Genomic DNA, 22,124 nt, shown 5'->3' with positions numbered 1-22,124 from the left:
CAAATACTTGAAATGTTTACTATTTTCTTGTCAAATAAGCATAAGTCAAATTCTTATTTTACGTTGTTGAACACACAATTTTACGAAAACTCGGTACATTTGATGTATAACTTGTAAGCGAATTATTTTTTGTGAGCGCACATTTTTCTACTAAACTATCCTTTTTGTCAAAGTTGTAGATTGCTTAATGCAAATTTTAAAAAATTTCATGTTACAAGAAATATGATTTAGGCAAGCTTTAAATTTGAAATAAAGAGATTGTTGGCAGTAAATCGTTTCTTTTTAGGCAAAACCGGCATCTTTAGGGAAAGCGGGCAAAAAATAATAAGCAATCAACTTGTGAATTAACGGACACCCTAATGTTTATAGTTATATATAAACAGACCTCATTTAGTTATAACCATTTTGCCACATTTACATGCTCTGCTATAGTTGAAAAGCAGCCATTAGGTAAAAGTCCACTTTTATTTTGTCTGAAATTAACAACTTAGTTTTTTATTATTATATATGTCTGTGTAGCAACAATAATGTTTGACGTTTAATTTCTTAAAAATAAAATACGTATTACTGTAGTACATATGTTTAAATTAATTAATTTAAATAGTGGCGTTCATGCGTTGTTTTAAGTGTAGTAGTTGGTGTGAACGTCTATTTAAACATTCAAAAGAAAATTTAACACTTTATTACACACAAAAGCAAACCAATGAAACGCTTGTAATACTACATAAGAACAAAAATGAATGCAGAAACATGTGTGTTGTGATATTTAAACTTTTTATTGCAAACATGCTGACTTACGCTAACATTCGAATAAGGAGAATCTTTATAAGGCGTGCGAAATTGTCGGAACAATCCATTTCTAAACATATGAAACTATATATGAAAAGTGTTCTGATTAATTGGAGAATACAAGGTGCGGAGAGAACAAGTCAGTAGAATGAAACAAGAATAAAATATGTATGACATGTAATTTGAAGATTAACAAAAAATAAAATAAAACTTAGCGTAACGTATTACAGACATACATAATGTATTTAGCAACTACAATAACAAATATGAAGAAATATTACAGAAATTGTAAACAAAATACCACAATTACCTATAATTACAATTTGAATTGCAATTACTACGTATAAATTATAAACTTAATAAAATCTATGATAAAAAAATACAGCGTTTTAATTTTTTAGTCTACGCAGCAAACGCTCAAATACATTGTCTGATGCAGGTTTAGGTGCCTACTTCGTTTTCAGTGCATGATAACCAACAATTATGTTTATTCTCCAAAGTCTGACTGATCGACAGCACCAATTTCATTGGGAGACGAAATATATACCTGCTATAAGTACGGTAAATGTTATATACATAACCGTAGTAACTAAAACACATTTTTTAATATGTTTACAATTTTAAGAATTTTTTATTTTTCAATAAAAAATAAATACTATTTAGAATTTTACAGGCTCATTCGTTTTTTTTTTATATTGCGTACTTGTTTGCTATTAATATTATTTCATATATGCCATAATAAAAATTGATTTGTAAAAAATTTAATTTAATTACCTTAAGAATAACATAGCTTGAGCGTACATTTAGCATTATTTAGCACGTACATAGTTACTAGTTGCGTGCACATATCTATGAGTCACATTATAAACATTACTCGTCATTAATTTTAAACTGATTTTGAAGCCACTCGTAAATTTCATATACATTATTGTATGTATACTTACAAATTAAAAAAATTTAAATGGAAATGTCAAACAAATCAAATCAAATTCAAGATGCCGCTCATTTTAAGAAAATTACCAATCGTGGCATATTTAAGAAAAAATCATAGAAAACTTTCACTAATACCTATTTATACTGCAGTTAATAACTGTAAAATAGCATTATCAAACATTTACATTATTATCTGAGGTTCTGGTACACTAGCGGCTATATTTTTATGAGGCAGTACCTGCCCACCGTTTATGTAGATTTCATCCTTCACAATAACATCTTCACCAAGCACGGTTATACCCTCTAAACGCACCCAACGGCCTACAACCGAACGCCAACCTACAATGCAGGAATCCAACCATGAGTGTGACTTAACTATAGCACCTGTGAGAATCGTTGAACGCTTAATACAAACGCCATCTTCAATTACTACATCTGGGCCGATAGTAACATTTGGTCCAATACGACAGCCTTCGCCTATTTTTGCTGTTGGATCCACTAAAACATTTCCCACTACACCGGGTCCGGTATAAAGTTTGGATGATTGCTTTTGCCGTAATGATGTTAAATAAAGGCACATGCCTACAAAATAAAAACATAATCATTATTACGTGATGGATATTAATATGCACCAAAAACGAAATATTTTTATGTGTGCATGTGTGCGCATGTGATAACTTTTAAAATATTATTTACAGGAATTTCCCTTTAGGCACTTTAAAGTGCTCAACGTATTTAATATTTCGGATGGATGTAGATAAATTAAAAAGTATTTGTAGCTTCCTGTATAGCGTTATCATTTGAATGTTCAACTTTTACCGCCTTTAATCATTCAATAGAAATTGCTACTCGTTCAATATCATGTGGTTATGAATGAAATTGATAAGCTTTATTCCCTTCAGAAAGCGCAAAAGAAACATGCTTTCAGACATTAGTAGTAAATTTGTACTTAAAATAAAACAAAAAACACCTTATCTCTTGTATGAGTGCAGAATGCGGTAATGCATACGTGTCACTTGCTTGTGATCTTCTAACCTGTTAGGAAATCCTTAGGTTGTCCTATATCCATCCAAAAACCTGGCAATTCCATTGCATACAGTTGTCCCTCATCAGCCATAACGGGAAAAACTTCCTTTTCAATTGATGTTGGCTTAACTTCTATGCGATCCAGCACAGAGGGATTAAATATATATATACCGGCATTAATTTTGTTGCTTACAAATTCTTGCGGTTTCTCAATGAAATTTTCAATACGACCTTGTTCGTCGTACAGCACCACGCCGTATTTGGACGGCTCTTCGACTTTTGTAACAACGATTGTGCCCTCTTTGCCATGATTTTTGTGGAATTGTTCTAATTGCTTAAATGGGAAATCACAAATCACATCCGAGTTTAGCACATAAAAGGGTTCACTGCTGGAACTGAGAATGTCTTTCGCTAACGCCAGTGGTCCCGCCGTCCCGAGGGGTTCGTTTTCATGTGAAAATATTAAATTAACGCCTAATTTTTCTGCTTCCTGTTTTAATTCCTTTTCCATTTGCTCAGCGCGGTAGGAAACAGCAAGTATAACCTTTATACAGATACATAAATAAGTTGAAAAAAATTACCTACAAACATGAAAATTTATATGTTAGTAATATACCAACCTGCCTGCATCCGGCACTAACTAAAGCTTCAAGCTGATGCAATAAAATGGGTTTATTCGCAAACTCTACCAGTGGTTTTGGTGTACTAAGAGTCAAAGGACGTAGTCGTGTTCCGTAGCCACCAACGAGAATAAGGGCGCGTGTGCCTTTTGTACTTGCCGAATTTGTGCCACACATTTCTATAGAGATTAGAAATTAATGAAAGGTCTTTTAGATACTATTATTGAGTATCGCAATTATTTGTGACACGTCACACTTTTCTCTGTCTTTATTTGATTTCTTCTTGAAACGAATAACGAAATGTAATGCTCCTCTTATAAAACCAGGTCAAAAGATATACTATTTTATTACAAGTTTTTAAACTCACTTTATAAATTGGTAAGACAGTTATCAGATACGCCAAGAACTGATAAGAAATTTTAAAGTTTTCATCAATTCTATTCCACCTTTTTTTGTTTAGTTCACGGCTTTTGTTGTTTGTTTTTCTCCCTTTTCGTATGTAGTGGCCAATAATATCAGGTGACGATCAATACAATTGTGTGGTTTATATGCTATAACATTATAAATTTCACAAACTTATAAATAATTAATTGCAAATGTAAAAATACTTTGTTTTCCGTTAAAATATTACACTTTTTATTTAATAATATCTTGTTTTTTATAGCAGAAAAACAAACTGTGCTACATCTTCACAGGGTTGCATTCAAATATGCTGAAAGAGAAAATCCAAAACAGTTTTCGGTATTCCAAATGTCTTTATAACACTCTTATCACACTATAACAAAGTAAGGTCCATAAACATATTTACTTGCTATTTCACTTAATAATTTTAATGCTTCACAGGAAGAAAAGAGATAATAGAAATAAGAGGTATTTTTTAACTTCATTTCAATTGCATATATTTGCTTTTCATTGCTTTCGCTATTTTATGCAAATTGCACATATTTGATATGCACGGCACACAATGCAACCTTGTGAATCAATTATGTATTATCTCATATATATATCTCTGTTTCGCACATATCATTGCGCAGCCATCTTTACTTATAACATTCTGCAACATTTTTAACACTATTCTTTTCACTTGCACCTACGTTACAGGTGCGCTGACTGTCAACATCAAAATACATCACAATTGCTCTTTCCTTTCTGTCGAAAGACTCGAAGCGAAAAAGTTCGTGACGACGTTTTCAAGCATTTTCGTAAGTAAATTTTCAACATTTTATGAGGAAATCTGGTACATTAAATATATAAAGAATTTGCAAATTTTCCGTAGCTCCTAAATTGAAAGTGCATTACCACCAATAAAAGTAAAAGAGGAGTAAGCCTAACAACAGCAGCAAAATGCCTAAAAATAAGGGAAAAGGAGGTAAAAATCGTCGTCGTGGAAAGAACGAAAATGAATTCGAAAAACGTGAATTGATTTTCAAGGAGGATCAGCAAGAATATGCACAAGTCACCAAAATGCTGGGCAATGGTCGACTTGAGGCAACATGTTTTGACGGAGTGAAACGTTTGTGTCACATTCGGGGGAAACTCAGAAAGAAGGTAGGTTAAGAAGAAAATAGTAGGGGGTTGGGGAGGAACTCTTAAATGTGTGTGCAACAAAAAAAAGTGCTTAAATTAAAAAAAAAAATGTTAATTGTATATTAGTGAAATAACTGAATACATTGATCGTCTAGCACTCGGAGAATGTTTTGCATACAATTCTCATTAAAAGTGATAGTGTATGTGTTTCTTGTTATTTTAACATGTTTACATAATATAAACAGTGAATTTATTTTTATTGTATATGTGCAATATAACAAAGAAAATACATTTATTGAAATGCAATAAGTTCATACTTGCGAACCTCAACCCGTCTTGCAGAAATGCTAAATTTGTTGTGAACTTATTGCGTTGCAATTTCACTTTGAGATTAAGTTTTAAGAACTTAAGAGACATTTATATAGCTACAAAAAGTGCATTAAACGTATATTACCAAAAAATCAATGAAAATAATTAAGTTAATTATTTCTTGTCGTGTACTCATTCGAAACTTCGAATCAGCAGTTTCTCAAGTGAAGCACTTCTATTTTATTTTAACCCTGCAGTTACACGATCGCAAACTTGCTTTCAGAAACTTCTTGTCCTAATTGATTTAAATTGACAGCCGTGATAATCAATCATAGTTTCAATTTAAGAATATAAAGAAATATTCATAATCTATAACTATGTGATCAGCAGTTTTAAATTGATCACCAATTTTCCTCACGACTTGAGTGGAAAATTATCAAGAATGCCTTAAAGTCCCAAAAATTAGGGTAGTAGAAAAGTGTGAGTGTATTGCAATTTCAAATCAATTTTTGATCGTGTTACGTCCGGGTAAGGGGGTAGGGTTAGTTCGTGCAAAAACAGACATATTTTAGTGAAATTTCTTAAAACCGATTGAAAATTAAAATATAACATTCTAGGAAGAGTATGTAAAACTTTTACAAGAAAATAAAAAATATTGCAGTGTCAGAATTTATTCAAACGTGTCGTCAAATCGCTGCCGCAGATTTAAAGTTATGAAGGTTCGACTTGTGGGAAAACGTTTTAAACTAACTTGAAATTTAGACACAAGATTCATGAGATTTTATGCATTAATTTAAGACAACTAATTAAATCCCACCCTCTTCTTAGTACAAGTTAAAAAGACAAGATGTAACTGCAGCTTTGAGATTTCTGAAAGATGAAAAATGAAATTTGCCTTAGTTATACATACATAAATCTGATTGATTTCAGAAAATTTTTCATGCAACAACATGCTAACCTGTCATTTCTAAATACTTACAAATAAAATTCAGGAAACGTTAAGTGCTATATAATATCCTTCATTCCCTTAATTTAATTGGGAGACTACTAATTTATAAGAATTACATAATTATGTAATATTTCGTATTATATAACTGACAAATGAATTCATATTTATTTAAAATATACGGTCGATAAGCTTATATGTTCGCAAGTGCTCTAGTAATTTGATTAAGGTTATTTAATAATTTTATCAAATAAAAATATTTACATTTGTAAAGCAATTGAAATAACTTCATCCTTTATCTAAAAGACTTACAAGTTTAAGTATAATGTATTGGTACATACAACTGTGTTCATGAAAATAGTAGGCCGATAGATTCTAACTATAAAACAAAAAGATTAAATTAAAATTGCAAACTACGAATTCAATAACATTTAAAAGTACATCTATAACCGACTTTGCATGGGTCTATGAGGTCCTGACCTCTTATGGATATTTGAGATCAAACTGCCTTCACCACTAGCCAAAGGTGCGTGTTACTTGATGAATATGCTGCTCCTAAAACTCGTTTTACTCATCCTTATAAACGTTCTCTTTTATAGACACATGGTAAAGAAGCAAAGATTTCCAAATTTCGTATAATCGTCTATACTATAATATTGATTTATTTTAAGGCATTGCATATCATTGCTAATTCGAATCACAGAAGTTTTACCATCATATCAATTACCGCTTCTCAATTCAAAAATTTGTTCCTCTACCCACTAAAAAAGAAAGAGTAAATCACTTAAATATACTTATTTATCACATATGTACATACATATGTATATCTAACAATTTTTTTCATTTATCGACATATGACGACTAGCACTACTGTTTAAATAAACAACCTGTTTTGTCAGAAAATATAAAAATGGGTCATAGAAAAGGCAGGGGAAGCAAATGTTTGAAATGTATATTCTTCCAAAAAGATCAGGTTTGTTAACTTGGCAAGTCAGAATATGTGTATATCAGCTGTGCAGAAATCTTAAAATTTTGTTTGAAGAAGCTATTTATGTAAGTCAAATTTAAATGCTCAAAAAGTGCGCAAATCATAGACATGAATTACACACTTTCGCTCCAGAAGATAAATATAAAAGAAATTTATAACTTTGTAAACAATATATGGTAGGTATAATTCTACGTATGTATAGGGTTTTTCGATAAGAGCGCTACAAACGTTTTTTTTTTTTAATGAAACAAAAATGGTTTGGGATATATATCAATGAAATGATTTATTTCTATGAAAGTACGTTCGATACCATCATGTAGGGAATTTCTTTTCCATGGCCACCATGACGCTGAACCCAATTTTCGAACGTTTTCAAGCATAAATCGGTCGATAGTGCTGCAATTTCATCTTCGATATTCGTACGAAGTTCATCAACCCATAGACTTGACGTAGTCAAATCCCACGTCCAAGGCGGCCAATTGACTGGACCATTTCGTGAGATAACACGTTCACCAAACTTGCTATTCAATAAATCAAATGTGACATTCGATGTGTGGCTTGTGGCGCTGTCCTGTTGGAACCACATATTATCCAAGTTCACATCATCCAATTCGGGCCAAAAATATTTGGTTATAATTAAGAGGTAGCAATTCCCATTCACAGTAACGTGCCGGTTTTGATCATCACCTAAGAAGTGCAAACCGTAATTTTATTGGGATGAAATGGTGACTCATGGAGTACGTACGATTGTACCATCACAGGAATAAAGAATTTCAAAACAGCTTTTGTTTTTTATTAAAAAACCAAATTTCGGTGGTAAATTTTAATAATTTCGACTCGTTGTTGGATCGTTTGCTGTCCCTCTCGGTCTACTTTTGTAGTGCTCTAATGTTCAACAGACAGTATCTTAAAAAAACAAATACAACACGACGTATTGTGTTCATGTGAAAGCTGAGAAACTCGCTTCGCTAAAGGCGTGGGCATAACGGTTTTACTATTAAAAACCTCCTTTGCACGCCATGTGCTATAGATTTTATAAATTATTTAGTTTTATCCATTTCGTCGGTTTAATTGATTACAAAAATTTTTCATACTTTAATGACTAAACAAAATTAGTTAGTCATCGATAGCTACTGTATATGTATATAACTTGGCTCTACTGTTTAGGCTGAGTATATTAAGTTTGTAATGAAGTTTTTAAAATATATAATTATGTCAAAAAGATGGTTATTTGTCGGTATCGCCGTTATATCATATTCATATTCAAACTAATCGATCAAAATCGAGTTCATGTAGGACAAATTGTTTATTTGGCGAGATTTTTTCAAAACTTTCGCATTGATTACTATTAAAGGTAATGATACAATATTCAAGGAATTGAACGATCAAAATCAAAAGAATATTTATGCATCTGTGAATGGATTATTATCGCTTCGGTTCATTCGAAGATAGCGTTTTTCCTTATTTTGAATATGAAATGCTTGTTATGGTATTCTGAAGCATTATCTAGACACACTCTGGCTTTGCCATTAATTGCCCTTTGGTCAATCACGCGATAAGCATTCTCGACTAGCATGAAATGAGTAACACGACGGTGTTGGCGCCACCAATTCGAGATACCTTTATGTAAAATCATGATTTCAATGCATTTTTTACAATAGGAAGGCTTAGTTAGAAATTTCAAATGGTTTCGAGTTATAAAATTTTGGTTTTGATCTTAATAAAAAAAAAACCAATGATTAATGCTAAATAATGTTCTTACATATAATTAGTGTAATTTGTACTGTTTTTCTTTTGGAAATTAAACTTTCTAAATCACTTAATATATTTTAAAATTTAGTTACAAACAAACATAAATAAATATGTATGGCTTGTATATTTGTATCCCTCCCTTTTAAATTTAAATATACTTGTTTGTTTATATGTGTATATTATAAAAATTTTTATTCTTTCTTCATTATATGACTTTTTCGACTATGTTAATATTTTGCAAAATGTTTTCCTTACATAAATAGTTAAATATATTTTATAAATTTATAATTATAATAATTGTTCTATATAATAGATACATTTTACTAATTTCTTTAATACTACATTTCTTATTCTAAATTCATGAGATTTTGTTTTCCTCCAATTCGACGCTCAGCGTCTTCGGTTTTCAGGCCGTTATTGAGTTCACACTTAGCATTCTCCAAATTCTCTCTCCTTAATTATTCGCTGATGCTTATTCGAACTGTGTTACCGTCGTGATAATATCAGTAATCCAATGCGTAAACGCTGAAACACGCACAAATACAGATGGAGAATTCTTCTGGCCACAAGGCATTTTACCCCACGATACTATGCCAATAACTGTGTACCCTTCCTCGAAACCATCACAACAAGGCTGCATCAGAGGGCCACCAGAATCAGCTGTACAGATACTGACTCCTCCATTTAGTGGACCTGTGCATAAATTAGTCTCGTGCAGTTGCAAACCCGATGCAGCTAATATCCGTTCGCATAGTTCCATGTCCAATATGGGCATATCAGCTTCCTGCAAGCGATGTGGATAATTGGGCACCAGTGTCATGGAAATATTACCCCAACCATAAAGTGTACCACTACCCTCTGGCAGCACATCCTGTTCTGGCAAATGTGCCGGTTGCACATGCTCTGTAAATTGTAATGGTCGTTTCGTGTAGATGAGCGCAATGTCATATGGGTTAATGCCTCCAAGATAGAGCTCGTGTCGCACATAATGGTCAATTGTGCGCACCTGCACACAATCGCCTTCTTCGGTGCCGCGTAAATCATGACAGCCGGCAACAATGATGGAGTTCTCCACTGTTTCATCTGAGGTGAGGCAGTGAGCTGCTGTTAGTATCCAGTTCTCGTGAATTATAGTGCCTGCGCAGTAATGTACGAGGCCGTCATCTGGTGTCATCCGTTGTATTGATACGATATAGGGTGCCGAATGTGGCACCGCCTCGCGTTTCGCCAATAGTTTCTGTGTCCACGCCTTGCTGTTGTCCTTTTTACCACATGGATTATCAAAAAGTTCTAATGTTGCCCTTGGACTTATGCCGGCTAGCTGGGCTTTTCTAGCCGGCAACGGTGCATTTGCACTCAAAACCACCATTGTTTGTATGAATATTGTACATAATATTAGACAAATACATTTCCAACAGACTAGCATGGTTTGTTGTTGTAACTCAATACAATTCCACACACAATTCTCCGTTTTTAAGTGGCGTTTACGGATTTTTTTTTTTTTACTTTCAGTTTACGATTTAAATGCGCGCAATTTCACAATTTTCTCTGCGCGACCACAATTTGCGTTTCGTACGATCAGTAGATATATTCCGGTAGCTTGTTTGCTTTGCTTCTTTTCAACTAGTTTTATTCACTTTCGGGTCTGTCAGCGTTTTGTCATCGCGGACGACGAGCTTGTAGGTTTTATAGGTAACTAGTCACATCTGCAGCCGGCAGAGACGCTGCGATATTGATAAGATAACGTTGTCTTGTACGGACATGTGAAAATTTAACGACGTCAGCGCTACCGTAAGCATTTGTGTCGGCAGATGTTGTTAAGCATGTTACCATTAGGACAATGGCAGCGATGCTTGCTTGAAGTTGGTCTACGTCAACTGAGACGTCTGCGTTTGCGCATATGAATGGCCTTTTATCTTATCAATGCGCGCCTCCACTGAGGCTGCTGCTAACTGCTTGCCCACTGATTTCTCATTTATTAACAAATACATTTTAGGCGTTTGCGCATATATAGGTTTTTGTATCATACTATATACGCTATACATCGCCGCTTTGTGAATGAGTGCGAATGTACGGCGCCTATCTTTGCGCTTACTCACCAAATTCCAATGTATTGACATAGCGTACCAAATATAAAGACCCTACATTTTATGAAACGCGTGCGACTTACAATTCTTACAATTTATCATTGTGTTTCCACATCGTAAGTTGTGGCCTCCCACAACCTTCGGCCCCTAATATAGCGTAATTTTGAGATATTTTTCTTTGTGCCACCTTGGGTGCTTCCCCAATACATTTACTGGAAACCTCACGTACATACATATGCATGTACATATATACATTGTTTATTTATCAGCAGACTGTCGCAGACGCGCGTGTATTAGCTAATTTAGAAGGTGCTAATAGTTGAGATACTCTTAATTGGATTTTACAGCAGTTGTGCTCAGCATTTTTGGTTTAAAGGTCTCTTTTATTTAAAGTAAATTATTTGTAAATGTTTTTGTATATACAGTTATCTATTTATAAGTGTTTGATTTATACACCGACTAGCTATTTCATTCACGTTTTTGAGTATTAAGTTGTTTTGCTAGTGTGTCTCAGCAGAACTCTGGATAAGTTTGCCGATAAGTACGATCAAATATTCAAATAACCGCAAGTCCTAAATCTTGATTTTAAATAATAGTCTGTAAAAAATCAAAAAGACCTGCTGTGATGTATTGTTTTCATTTTCACATATTTACTTTAATTCATGTATGTTTATAGTATTTGAATTTTATATTTTGCAAGTCATATTTGAAATAATCTCTTCAGTGGTCGTTGAAAGAGTTTGATGTTAGTTGATTTTATGAAACCGGATTGAACCCGATCTTATATTCGGTCAAGGGTTGTAACGCAATAATTCGGCTAGTAATAGAGGGGGATTATCCTTTGGGTCTGCTGGAAAGAGCTTTGGTGGTGCTCGCTACAGTGAAACCACCACAACAAGACGGCATCAGATGCCATACAGCACCGCCCATGCCGATCGGGAGATGTCAAGTATGACTTGCAGCTTAAACTCCTGCACCACGAAAGTAATGTAATTAATACACTACCACCAAATAGTAGATATGAATTTACAGTTTGTATTTAAATTGTGGAATTATTTTTATAATGAATTTTTCAATCACAACCAATAAATTAAAAATCGTTAACAGCTGGAAAATGCACCGGCAACAGAACAAAAAGATACAAGAAAAAACGTTAACGTAGATTTCGCTGAAGCTATAACACCCTTCGCAAATAAAAAATAAAAAATTACAAAAACTAATATGGGACATATGTAGCATAAATACATATGTCTGTACGTATGTGAAAATATCATTTAGGGTAGTTTTGTAAGGCTTGTGAAATTCGTTTAATGTAATCTCAGAACAAATTCTATGTTGAGTCACTAACTCAGAAAATACGTACGATTGTTTGTTTATACATATATAAATATTGATTTAGACGGGTACCGGAAAGCTCATTAATTAAAAATTTCCTTTCGTTAGTGACGACGCTTCAGTACTGAGAATTTCACAAATTTCGCAGCTTATTAATTTTCAGTAAAAAGTGGTATCACATTTGTTAACAATTTATTCCCTCTCCCAACACTAGTCATGCGTAAACGAAAAGGCAAATAAATTCTTTATTCATTAATAACAATATCATATCACGAACTCGGCATATGAGTAAATCATACAATATTTGATCATACTTAAATTTGATATCAGAAGTAGGCAATTTATTATCATCATACGTTTTCACGGTGCAACCCCTTTTATACATACATACATATGTGTTATAACCATTGTGTTTGTCAACTGATGGTATGCTGTCGAATAGTCAAATATTTGAGTTTTGCGGTAGGTCACTACTCTAGTTGAGTACCAGTGCTATTTATTTGTCGTACGTTCTGGCTTTTATATGCAATATTTAGTATTGCTTATGTATTTAAATATATAATATATAGACACATAATTATGTAGTAAATGAATTAAATTATTTTTACTAGAACTTGTTTAGAAATACATTTTTATCTATAAATATAATAATAATAATAACTGATAATACTTAACGGCAAATAAATTCAAAACCAATTATTATTTTTTTCTACTCCAGGTATGGATTAATCAGGGCGACATCATTTTGGTCGGTCTCCGTGATTATCAGGATTCAAAAGCTGATGTCATCTTAAAATATACACCAGATGAAGCGAGAAATTTGAAAACATACGGTGAATTCCCTGAATCGGTACGCATCAACGACACAGTTACATTCGTCGAAGATGGTTTTGATGAAGACATCGAATTCGGTGATGAGATCAGTTCTGAGGATGATGCTGATTCTGTAGACAATATATGATTAACAAGAAATAAGCGCGAGTCTTCAAATCAAAAAGAAGAAGAATTAAGTAAAATGGAAGTTTGAAAAGTTTTCATTTCACATAAAAAAAAAATCAAGAAACAAACAGATTATATATTTAATTCACTCTTTAAATAGAAGTAATTAATTACAAAGCGATAACAATAAATATAAAAATTCAAAAAACCCAAGAAATAACACACAATTTTTTTTTTATTTATTTCTTTCAAATTAAACAGATTTTTATTTTTAAACTACACCATATAGTGTGATCTCGGAAAATGTTTTGCTGCAAACGATATTGTTCCTTATCTAACCTACTCTTAAGTGTTTCTCATAGAAGAGTTGGGAAAAATTACTGCAAAATTTTGTTTAAGTTGAGTGAAACACTTGAATTAAAGATTTGTTTGTTATACTCCTGCTACAGAGTATAATAGTTATTTTTAAATTATTTTTACTTTTGGAAAGATACTTTTTTTGGCTTTGTTGGTTTAATAAATATATAAAACTTTAAAACTTTTGGTTTATTGTTATTTTTGGGTTTTATATTAAGTATAACACCATACATAGCATACATAGTTCTTATGTACATACATAACACACACATACACTTGTGTACATATTTTAAAAACCAAAAGGAAAATTTTCTCCATTCCCCAATAAAGGTACACCAAATTATTTGCAATTACGATATCAGAAAGAAATAACCTACTATGCATATATTAAATTCGAAAAACAATTTGTTAGGATTAAAATAATATTAAATTAAATACAAACAATAATAAATAAATCGAAAAAGTAAACATACTTGTTTTTTCTTTTTTCAAATAATCACCAGAACTTTACCGTAAATTGCAAACACAATATTGCTGCCGATAGCGTTGTGTCCCATTCATTCTAACAATTGTTTGAAACGAAACTTTCACCCAACTCGAGAGAACGTCTATGTTGTTATTGTAGCGGAAAAAACCCTCGTGAAGTAATCCTCCCTGTCCGTTCGGGTTACTCTAGTTGTTTAGTTAAAAAAAAATTTAAACAGCATTCATACCTTGAAGAATCGCTTTGCCACTGCGTATATGTAATGTGCTTTAGAAGTAGTGCCTTGATATTTCTTTAATCAAAAACGAAAGCAAAACAAACGTTGCTTTAATAAATGCGTACTTTTTTTTTTTAATAATACTACCACGCATCGTTTACTTTGCTTAGCAATCACTTGATTTTTAATTCAGTTTTCGACTTTAAACCGAGCACATTTCCGTTTTTGTCGTTCACAAAATTTCAAATTTGTCCGCTGTGTTTTTTGTTATATATTATCAAAAATTCCTTTTTTCGAGCAATTAAACAATCAAAATTGAATCGCCTTCGGTTTTTGTGTAATCAAACAGAGACAAATCGTAACTCTGGACCCGACCATTCTATAGTTCTGCAGTTCTAAAAACTAATCCGAAACTTCATTCCGATGTGCGAGTAAGTAATAAACAATGGAATGAATAAAAATATTTATTTTTTGCTGACGTATTTTCATATTCATATTTTGTTTGTTATTTTATGCCTGAACTGCAGCCCGGCTGCCAACCAATGCCCGACCGGTAACGGTTGCGCTGGGGATGGGATCATGGCTTGCGATCAGTACTGCCCGCCCAAGTGCGATCCTTGTCAGGCACCGGTTGATTATACACCGTGTCCGCCAGGGGGCGACTGCAATTGCCGCTGCGACTGCGGCGATTATGCGGGCTGTTGCTATCAACAGCCGCCACGTACCCAACCCATCCGACCCATGTCGTGCATTATGCGCTCAACCGCGCCACTTGAAACGGATACAATATACAAACGTTCGTATTTCGCGAACTGTGGCGATTGTTATCGCGCGAAACCGATACGCCCATGTCCGAATATATTATCCAATACCGGTCGCATGGAATCGTGTACGGTGCAGAAGTTATCGTACTTGCCACCTTGTGGAGCCGGACGAGCGGCACCAATTCGACCACCAGACAATGGATTGCGATTTTGTGGCCCACTCTATGCGATGACTTCACAAAAACATGACTTTGTACCGAAGGGCTATAGTAAACGCACACCTATTCGTCCAGTAAACGGCATATGCAAGCCGTGTGACCCATTGGAGCGATGCACAATCAATAGATTATCATACATGCCGGTGGATGTATGCCGGAATCCACCACCCAAACCAATAGTTCAGACATATAACATACAACGACCCACCGGGCCCAGTGAGAAATGTACCGTACAGAAATTAAGTTACCTGCCGGTTTGTCCGTTGCCGAAGGAGCCGATGCCATGGGCAGAAAAAGTACGATGTGTACCGCCACGTTATGAAAATCTCTGCACGACGTATAATCTTAGCTACTTGCCAAATTGTTGTACGGCACGTACAGCTCCCGTGGTGCCATTGCACAGTATAAAAACTTTGGGTAGTGATCGCACCGACGGTTGTACAGTATACAAACTCAGCTATATGCCAGTGGATTCGCGCTGCTGTCGACCAGAACCGATACGTCCCATGCCGGGTATATGCATGCCAACGGGATCTCTGGAAAAATGCACTGTACACAAGGTGGGATGATGAAAATTTAGTTAAAGTTACATATCGTTGGTATATGCCTCTTTGAAAAATTTCTATTTCAGCTTTCATACCAGCCTAATTGTTGCGCAGCACGCACTCAGCCAATTCGACCCAAGGACAACTGCCTGAAATCGTGCGGTCCTCTCTACAATATGACGACACAAAAGCATGATTTCGTACCAAAACCCATTTGCCGTCGAGCACCCATACGACCACAATCACTCATTTGTCGCGCAACAGGCAGCATGGATCGCTGCACCATCAACAAACTCTCGTATATGCCTGTGAATGTGTGTGAATTTAGACGTCCAGAACCGATTAGGCCTCGACCGGGTGTGTGTCGCGCCGATGGCCCGGTCGAAAACTGTACGGTTTATAAGCTTAGTTATTTGCCAAATTGTCCACAACCTCGACAGGCCATGCCATGGGCGAATCAATCATCTTATTGCAAGCCAACGGCGCCGATCGAGAAATGTACAATTCAGAAGCTAAGCTATGGACCACCTGGTACATTTTCACGTTGCGGAGGTAAGTGTGCTTGTCGGATTTATTTTAGATGTATTTTAGATGCCGACGACCGACAATACCAACGAACTTTAGACCGTTATTACAACGATTATTATTATTTAATATATTTAATGCTATATTTAAAAATAAATGGCGCTTATTTAACTGTAGTTATGGAAACTGAAATTTCAGACAGTATTCTGTAACAGTAGAAGCTGTTAGATGATACAAACAAAGTAGATATTTAAAAATGTATTTCACTATTTTTAAATTCAATTTTGTATATGGTCAATTGCATCTAAAAGTATGCTATAAAAAATGTTTGAAAATCGTTGGAATATCAAACAATGAATATATTTTCTACCTCTATTGACAAAAGCCAAAATTATTTATTAAATTAGAATATAACTAATTCAAAAAGTCTTATTATCCATAGCGAAATTTTTCTTTTTCTCAGTTGATTATTTCCTCTTCATGGAACAGCAATATACATACATGCATTTTTAATTGACTTACACACATACATAAGTATAAAAAACTAAACTACAAATTTACTTTTTCAGGTTGTTGCAACACGAACTGTGGACCCTCCGCCCCTAAAGCAGGCATCTGCAATTGACACCAAGCCATTTCTATTTTGTTAAGATGTGCACTCAATTTATAGCTGTGTTTTATTTTCTCATATCGAATTTTGTTCTTCGTAACCGCATTAACTGTAACTTATCAAATGTAAAATTATTTAACATTTTGCCATTGCCACATTGATTGATTGTAGTAATCACTCGGTGCTACTTTTACTTGCTAAATCCATAATGATCGCTGTGTATAGATTCATATATATATACATATATATAGCAATAGCTAGTCGCACCTTCTCTTAACTATTCCTAACTAATAAATAGATACTACCACAAACACAAACAATAGAAAGTTCTCGAAATATTGTACATAAGCAACTCAAACATCATAAAAATAACTCGGACAAAGCGAAAAAATTTAAAAAATATCAATTTAATATAAACTACGACACACGCTTGTTAAAACGACGAAAGAAATATACATATAAACCATATTATTGTAATTGAAAATAGTTGCCATAATAATAAATGTTTCATAATTTTATATTTACCAAATTATAAGTATAATCTATAAAACAATTACAACACCTACATGTGTATATGTATATGTATGTACTTCAACGTTCCGTTATAGCTTAAAGCAAGTATTTTCTGCTTTTCATGTTATTTTAATGGCTAAGCGCCGCTTGGTAGCCTCACGCCGTTTCTTGTCGCGCTTTTTGCGCTCCTGCGTCGCCTCACGGAAAAGTTCGACGCCCTCGCGTTCTTCAATTCTGTGTTGCAGCAGCGCCAATGAATGCACATTCATGCCAATTGTATCACGCATTTCACTGACATCCCGCTGTAGTGCACGCACCAAACCGCTAAGCAACAGTTTCAAATTTTTCGCCGCACTTATCGGTTTCATATGCACTTTGAATAGGAAAATTGTTACTTTACATAACAATTCTATCTGATCGCTGTGACAGTCGATTAGGCGTGGCAGACGTCCAAGCAGCTCGCACACATTGGAAAACGGCAGCAGCAAGAGCGCTTCCTCCAAATCCGAAGCACGTATACGAGCTAAAGTAGTAAAAAGGAAATCGTCGGGATTTGTTACTTGCAGAGCGCGCATTAATGGATGCAGTTCCGGTTTGTCCTCTTCGTCTTCCACATCATATTGTTTGCAAATCTCTAGGCACTCCAATATTGATTCTGCAGCCTTTTCCGAGCCCACAGTTTTTCTTGAGGGCAACTTTAAACCAGGTAGCTGGGGCACTGCACTTTCTTCACCGGTGGCGAGTTGTTGATTTTCTAGCTCTTCGCGCTCCTCCTCTTGTACATCTTGTAAGACTATCGGCTCATCGGTGCGTTCAAATAGACGTAGAGTACGATCGGAACCGCTAGTCACAAGGTAACGACCATTCGGGCTTACTGCCAAGCTATATGCCTCACCAATATGTCCTATAATACAATAAAAGAATAATCATATTGCTGTCGAGTATATACATATCTTACCTGGCAGCGTAAGAATCTTTTCGAATGAATCGGCGTCCCATTGCTTTACTTTACCATCCTTGCCGCAACTGAACAACATATGCGTGTTGGGTATGAATTTCAGCGCCATTACTGAGTCGTCATGAGCAAACAGCGATCTGTGGCAGTCACCGAAGTCCAAACCCCAAATTTTTATATTACGATCAGCCGAGCCTGTGGCTATCAATGTTGAATCATAGCTGATATCTAGACAGAGCACTGGCAGTTTGTGGCCATACAACGACAAATAAAACTTAAAGGTGTCGAGGAAGAAAATCTTCACTGTTGCATCGAGTAAGCCCACCGCGAGATATTTCATATTCGGTGAGACACACACACATAATACCGTCTCCTCCAGCTTGAGCGTATTTCTATGTAAGAGCGAGAGTACTTTTGGGCGTGTTGTATCTACCTCATCACTACCATCTGTAGCCACAATATCAACTAACTCGAATGTCCAAATTTTAACCGTCGTGTCACTGCTACCAGTTACACAACCTTTCATATCGGGAAGCAGGGCGATAGACCATAATTCACTTTCGTGTGCTGGTATCTCTTCAATAATATCCGCTGCACCCACATCTGCTATTACCAATTTACCGCTTTTCATGCCCAATAAAGCATAACGATCGCCTGGCACGAAAGTGGTGCATAATATGTAGTCGGTGGCTATTGTACGTAAACATTGCATAGATTCGCGATTCCAAAACTTAAATGATTCGCCCGCACCCGAGCCAATTGCAAGAGAATCGTTACTGAAGCATACAGAACGCACTTCAGACTGATGCCCAACTCGCGTCAATGCACGTAACTGTTTCAAACTTTCTTCTGATACTTTGTGCTTTAGAGAAGCATTAAGCGCGTAGAGTTGTAGACTGTTATTAGCTAAACCGACAAGTACACGTAATTCGTTTTGTGCACCAAGTATAATGTCAATTGTTTTAATTTTCTGTTTTACTTTTATACTTTCCAAACGCTTTATTTCATCACTCAGGCTTAAACCTTTGGATAATGCATTTTCTCTATCTTTACCATCATGATCCATTGACTCTGTAGCCTTACGAGCCTTTTTTAAACGCTTCGAAAGTCGCTCCTTAGCTTCCTCTGCTGTGCAAAAGTAAAAATTCTCGATAAGGTCATTAGTACCATGGCAGCTAATAACACGCTCCGCTGGGTCGGTTACTAAATTTATACAACGTCCTTTCCCTGCGCGCTGTATTACACCACAGTTTGTTACTGTTAAAGGACTTATTGTATCTTCGTCATCTATACTTAAGCCCTCAACAGCACTTTCAATATTCTGATTTGGACCATTACGTCGACGAAGTCGATAAACATTCATCGTACTCTCACCGCAGCCAGCAACCATAATATCACCGATTAATGCCAAAGCCCAAACTTCAGTACGATTGTCAACAATTGTTTTGAAACAGAATTGTGTTTCTAAATTCCAGAATTTTATTTGTGTATCCTTTGAGCTGCTAATAACAATGTTTTGCTCTCCTAACCGTTGTAAGAAATGTGCATCTGTTATTGGCGCATTGTGTCCTATAAGTCGTTGCTGCCCGGCTTGTTCAACAATATCCACAACCACCAATTCAGTATCAAGACTGCCGCTTACCAAACGTATGCCCATATTATCAAAGCGCAGAACAGACACAGCACTTTTATGCAGAGCTAACGAGCATATAGATTGCTCTGGAGCACGCAAATCAAAAAGTTCCACAACACCATCAACGTAACCCACAGCAACATGTATGCGGTCGGGTGAAGCACGCAACGCCGTTACTTCCTGCTTGTCGCGGCGAAGTGTTAACGCACGTTCCCCCAATCTGTGAAAGTATGCACATCACAAATTTATATACAATTTTTAATACAATTCCCTTAATTCCTCACCTTAAGTCCCAAATAATTACATTTTCAGCAGCTGCAGCAAGTGCATATCGGCCCTCTGTTTTATTGTAGATAACAAAATTTACATTAGCCCGACCACTGTTGATAACATTGAAACTGTCTACTGGCCGATACGCCAAATACTGCTTCGTCAATCCCATAGGTAATCAATAAATATTTACTTCTTGTTTTTATTTAAAATAATTTTACAACAGTTAATTTTTAATTGGAATTAATATGCAGGACTTCAATATGTTGTTAAAATTGGTTGCACGTGTTGTGATCGGTTGCGTTTTCGTTTTGTTTTTATCGGCAAATGACATATCAGAGAACGTTTATTATACAGAGGAAAACAGGTGAAAAGCACCATTTTCGGTATACCGAATTGAGAGATTTTTGTGTCAAGATGTATCAGAGAACGTATATTTATAAATAAACGTAAACAAATATATATTTATAAATATACGTTCTCTGGTATACGCGCTGTATATTTTTAAGTATTTCAAATTTCATTAATATACATATATATTATTTTAATAAAATTATGTAGTTCAGTATTTTTCCGCAAACATATATAAATTCCTTTAGTTTAACGTTTTTGTATGTAACCGTAAACTTCAGTATAACTGAAACATACCACAGATATCATATGCCATACGAATCCATATATATGTGTGGTATTCGCAAAAATGAAGTGCACATGTGTGTATAGTAGCACTCCCTTTTCTCGTAACGCTAAATTGCATTTAACTTTTTACAGTTCTTCATGATGTGAAGGAAACTTCTTCAATATTGCATGATATAAATTGTAAAATGCGTACACTGAAACCGAAACGATAACCAATAGAGCGCCTCCAAACGCAACGCTTAGGAAATTGCCATCGATAATTCCTGTCGCAGTTTGTCGTTTAGTGCTCCATATTTGCTCTGTAGTGGCCGGATTCTGTTGTATTTGGGCAGTGCGTTCACTCATCAACCGCTTCATGTCGTTTAACCGTGCTCGCAACACTTCCACAGATTCGTTGTCTAAATCATCTGATTAAATTTAAGAAATTTTATGTGAAAACACAAATTAAACACATACAATTTAAAGATAAAATCAACCCCACCTCCAGTATCAGGTACGCTTTGGAAATGCGACATATTTCTTTCAATATATATCAATGAAAATCTTCTTATCTTATATAATTTTTTAAATCACTTTAAAAATTGTTAAATTTAATAATTGTTGAAGAATGCAAAATTATTGTTATAAGCCCTTTGATAGAATTTTTGTACGGTCTCTGATAAATCTGTAGATACAAGTTGATTACTTACGCCTAAGTGTATGCAACAGCATTCACTGCGCAGACAGCAGAGAACGTATAATATATACAGAGAACGTTTATCATGTGATATATACGTTCTCTGCAGCAAATCAATAAACTTTATTCTTCATTTTGCATTCACAATAAGCAAAATGTGACTGCCACAGCATTCACAGCGGATGTGCTAAAAATATTAAGGATGTAATACGCTCGCTGAGTTACATCTGTCATCATTGTTATATATTGAACATTGCGCCTCTAGCTTTGTGCACACTGAATAGAATACTGTGTTTTGGAGTTTATATACTATAGGCTATCCCTCAATGATGGGAATAAAGATGCCTCCAAAGTCTTTAGCATATGAATGTACAAATGAACAAACTGACTTAGAAGACGAGTGGTCTGATGTAACTCAGTAATAATTGCTTCCCGTTAAAAATACAAGTTAGACCGCTTTGTTGTTT

General features: G+C 34.9%; 6 protein-coding genes across 8 annotated transcripts; 2 read left to right on the top strand and 4 right to left on the bottom strand.

Moving 5' to 3' along the window:
* Window positions 1-1,769: 1,769 nt before the first annotated feature.
* Window positions 1,770-4,079, bottom strand: LOC108970056 (mannose-1-phosphate guanyltransferase beta). 2 transcript variants are annotated; one of them, XM_018935170.1, is made up of 4 exons: window positions 3,736-4,079; window positions 3,369-3,547; window positions 2,758-3,292; window positions 1,770-2,304 (listed from the first exon to the last, which is right to left on the bottom strand). In XM_018935170.1, the coding sequence occupies exons 2-4, from the start codon at window positions 3,543-3,545 to the stop codon at window positions 1,904-1,906; spliced, it is 1,113 nt and encodes a 370-aa protein (XP_018790715.1). In that variant the 5' UTR covers window positions 3,546-3,547; window positions 3,736-4,079; the 3' UTR covers window positions 1,770-1,903. The 2 variants fall into 2 exon arrangements, with proteins under 2 accessions (XP_018790715.1, XP_018790725.1); XM_018935180.1 differs by lacking the exon at window positions 3,736-4,079 and having other exon boundaries at window positions 3,369-3,729.
* A 381-nt stretch (window positions 4,080-4,460) lies between these two features.
* On the top strand, window positions 4,461-13,459 carry LOC108970073 (eukaryotic translation initiation factor 1A, Y-chromosomal). Of its 2 annotated transcripts, none has more exons than XM_018935205.1 (3): window positions 4,461-4,570; window positions 4,645-4,916; window positions 13,031-13,459. In XM_018935205.1, the coding sequence occupies exons 2-3, from the start codon at window positions 4,713-4,715 to the stop codon at window positions 13,271-13,273; spliced, it is 447 nt and encodes a 148-aa protein (XP_018790750.1). In that variant the 5' UTR covers window positions 4,461-4,570; window positions 4,645-4,712; the 3' UTR covers window positions 13,274-13,459. The 2 variants fall into 2 exon arrangements, with proteins under 2 accessions (XP_018790750.1, XP_018790759.1); XM_018935214.1 differs by having other exon boundaries at window positions 4,476-4,570; window positions 4,625-4,916.
* Window positions 9,217-11,347, bottom strand: LOC108970068 (lectizyme). The gene has a single exon (XM_018935192.1). It carries the CDS (start codon window positions 10,314-10,316, stop codon window positions 9,363-9,365), a length of 954 nt encoding a protein of 317 aa, XP_018790737.1. The 5' UTR covers window positions 10,317-11,347; the 3' UTR covers window positions 9,217-9,362.
* Window positions 13,460-14,495: 1,036 nt separating the features above from the next.
* Window positions 14,496-17,388, top strand: LOC108970202 (stabilizer of axonemal microtubules 1). Its single transcript, XM_018935463.1, has 4 exons — window positions 14,496-14,740; window positions 14,837-15,851; window positions 15,923-16,388; window positions 16,931-17,388. The coding sequence occupies exons 1-4, from the start codon at window positions 14,733-14,735 to the stop codon at window positions 16,984-16,986; spliced, it is 1,545 nt and encodes a 514-aa protein (XP_018791008.1). The 5' UTR covers window positions 14,496-14,732; the 3' UTR covers window positions 16,987-17,388.
* Window positions 17,389-17,496: 108 nt separating this feature from the next.
* LOC108970196 (WD repeat-containing protein 3) lies at window positions 17,497-20,829 on the bottom strand. The gene is made up of 3 exons (XM_018935449.1): window positions 20,357-20,829; window positions 18,443-20,292; window positions 17,497-18,388 (listed from the first exon to the last, which is right to left on the bottom strand). Exons 1-3 carry the CDS (start codon window positions 20,512-20,514, stop codon window positions 17,604-17,606), a joined length of 2,793 nt encoding a protein of 930 aa, XP_018790994.1. The 5' UTR covers window positions 20,515-20,829; the 3' UTR covers window positions 17,497-17,603.
* Window positions 20,830-20,881: 52 nt separating this feature from the next.
* LOC108970194 lies at window positions 20,882-21,694 on the bottom strand. Its single transcript, XM_018935435.1, has 2 exons — window positions 21,463-21,694; window positions 20,882-21,388 (listed from the first exon to the last, which is right to left on the bottom strand). The coding sequence occupies exons 1-2, from the start codon at window positions 21,494-21,496 to the stop codon at window positions 21,108-21,110; spliced, it is 315 nt and encodes a 104-aa protein (XP_018790980.1). The 5' UTR covers window positions 21,497-21,694; the 3' UTR covers window positions 20,882-21,107.
* Between the last annotated feature and the right edge of the window lie 430 nt (window positions 21,695-22,124).

This window comes from Bactrocera latifrons, unplaced genomic scaffold, assembly GCF_001853355.1.
Source record: "Bactrocera latifrons isolate USDA-ARS-PBARC rearing strain unplaced genomic scaffold, ASM185335v1 scaffold_106, whole genome shotgun sequence".
NCBI classification, from domain to species: Eukaryota; Metazoa; Arthropoda; class Insecta; order Diptera; family Tephritidae; genus Bactrocera; species Bactrocera latifrons.
This window is presented reverse-complemented; position numbering and strand designations above follow the sequence as displayed.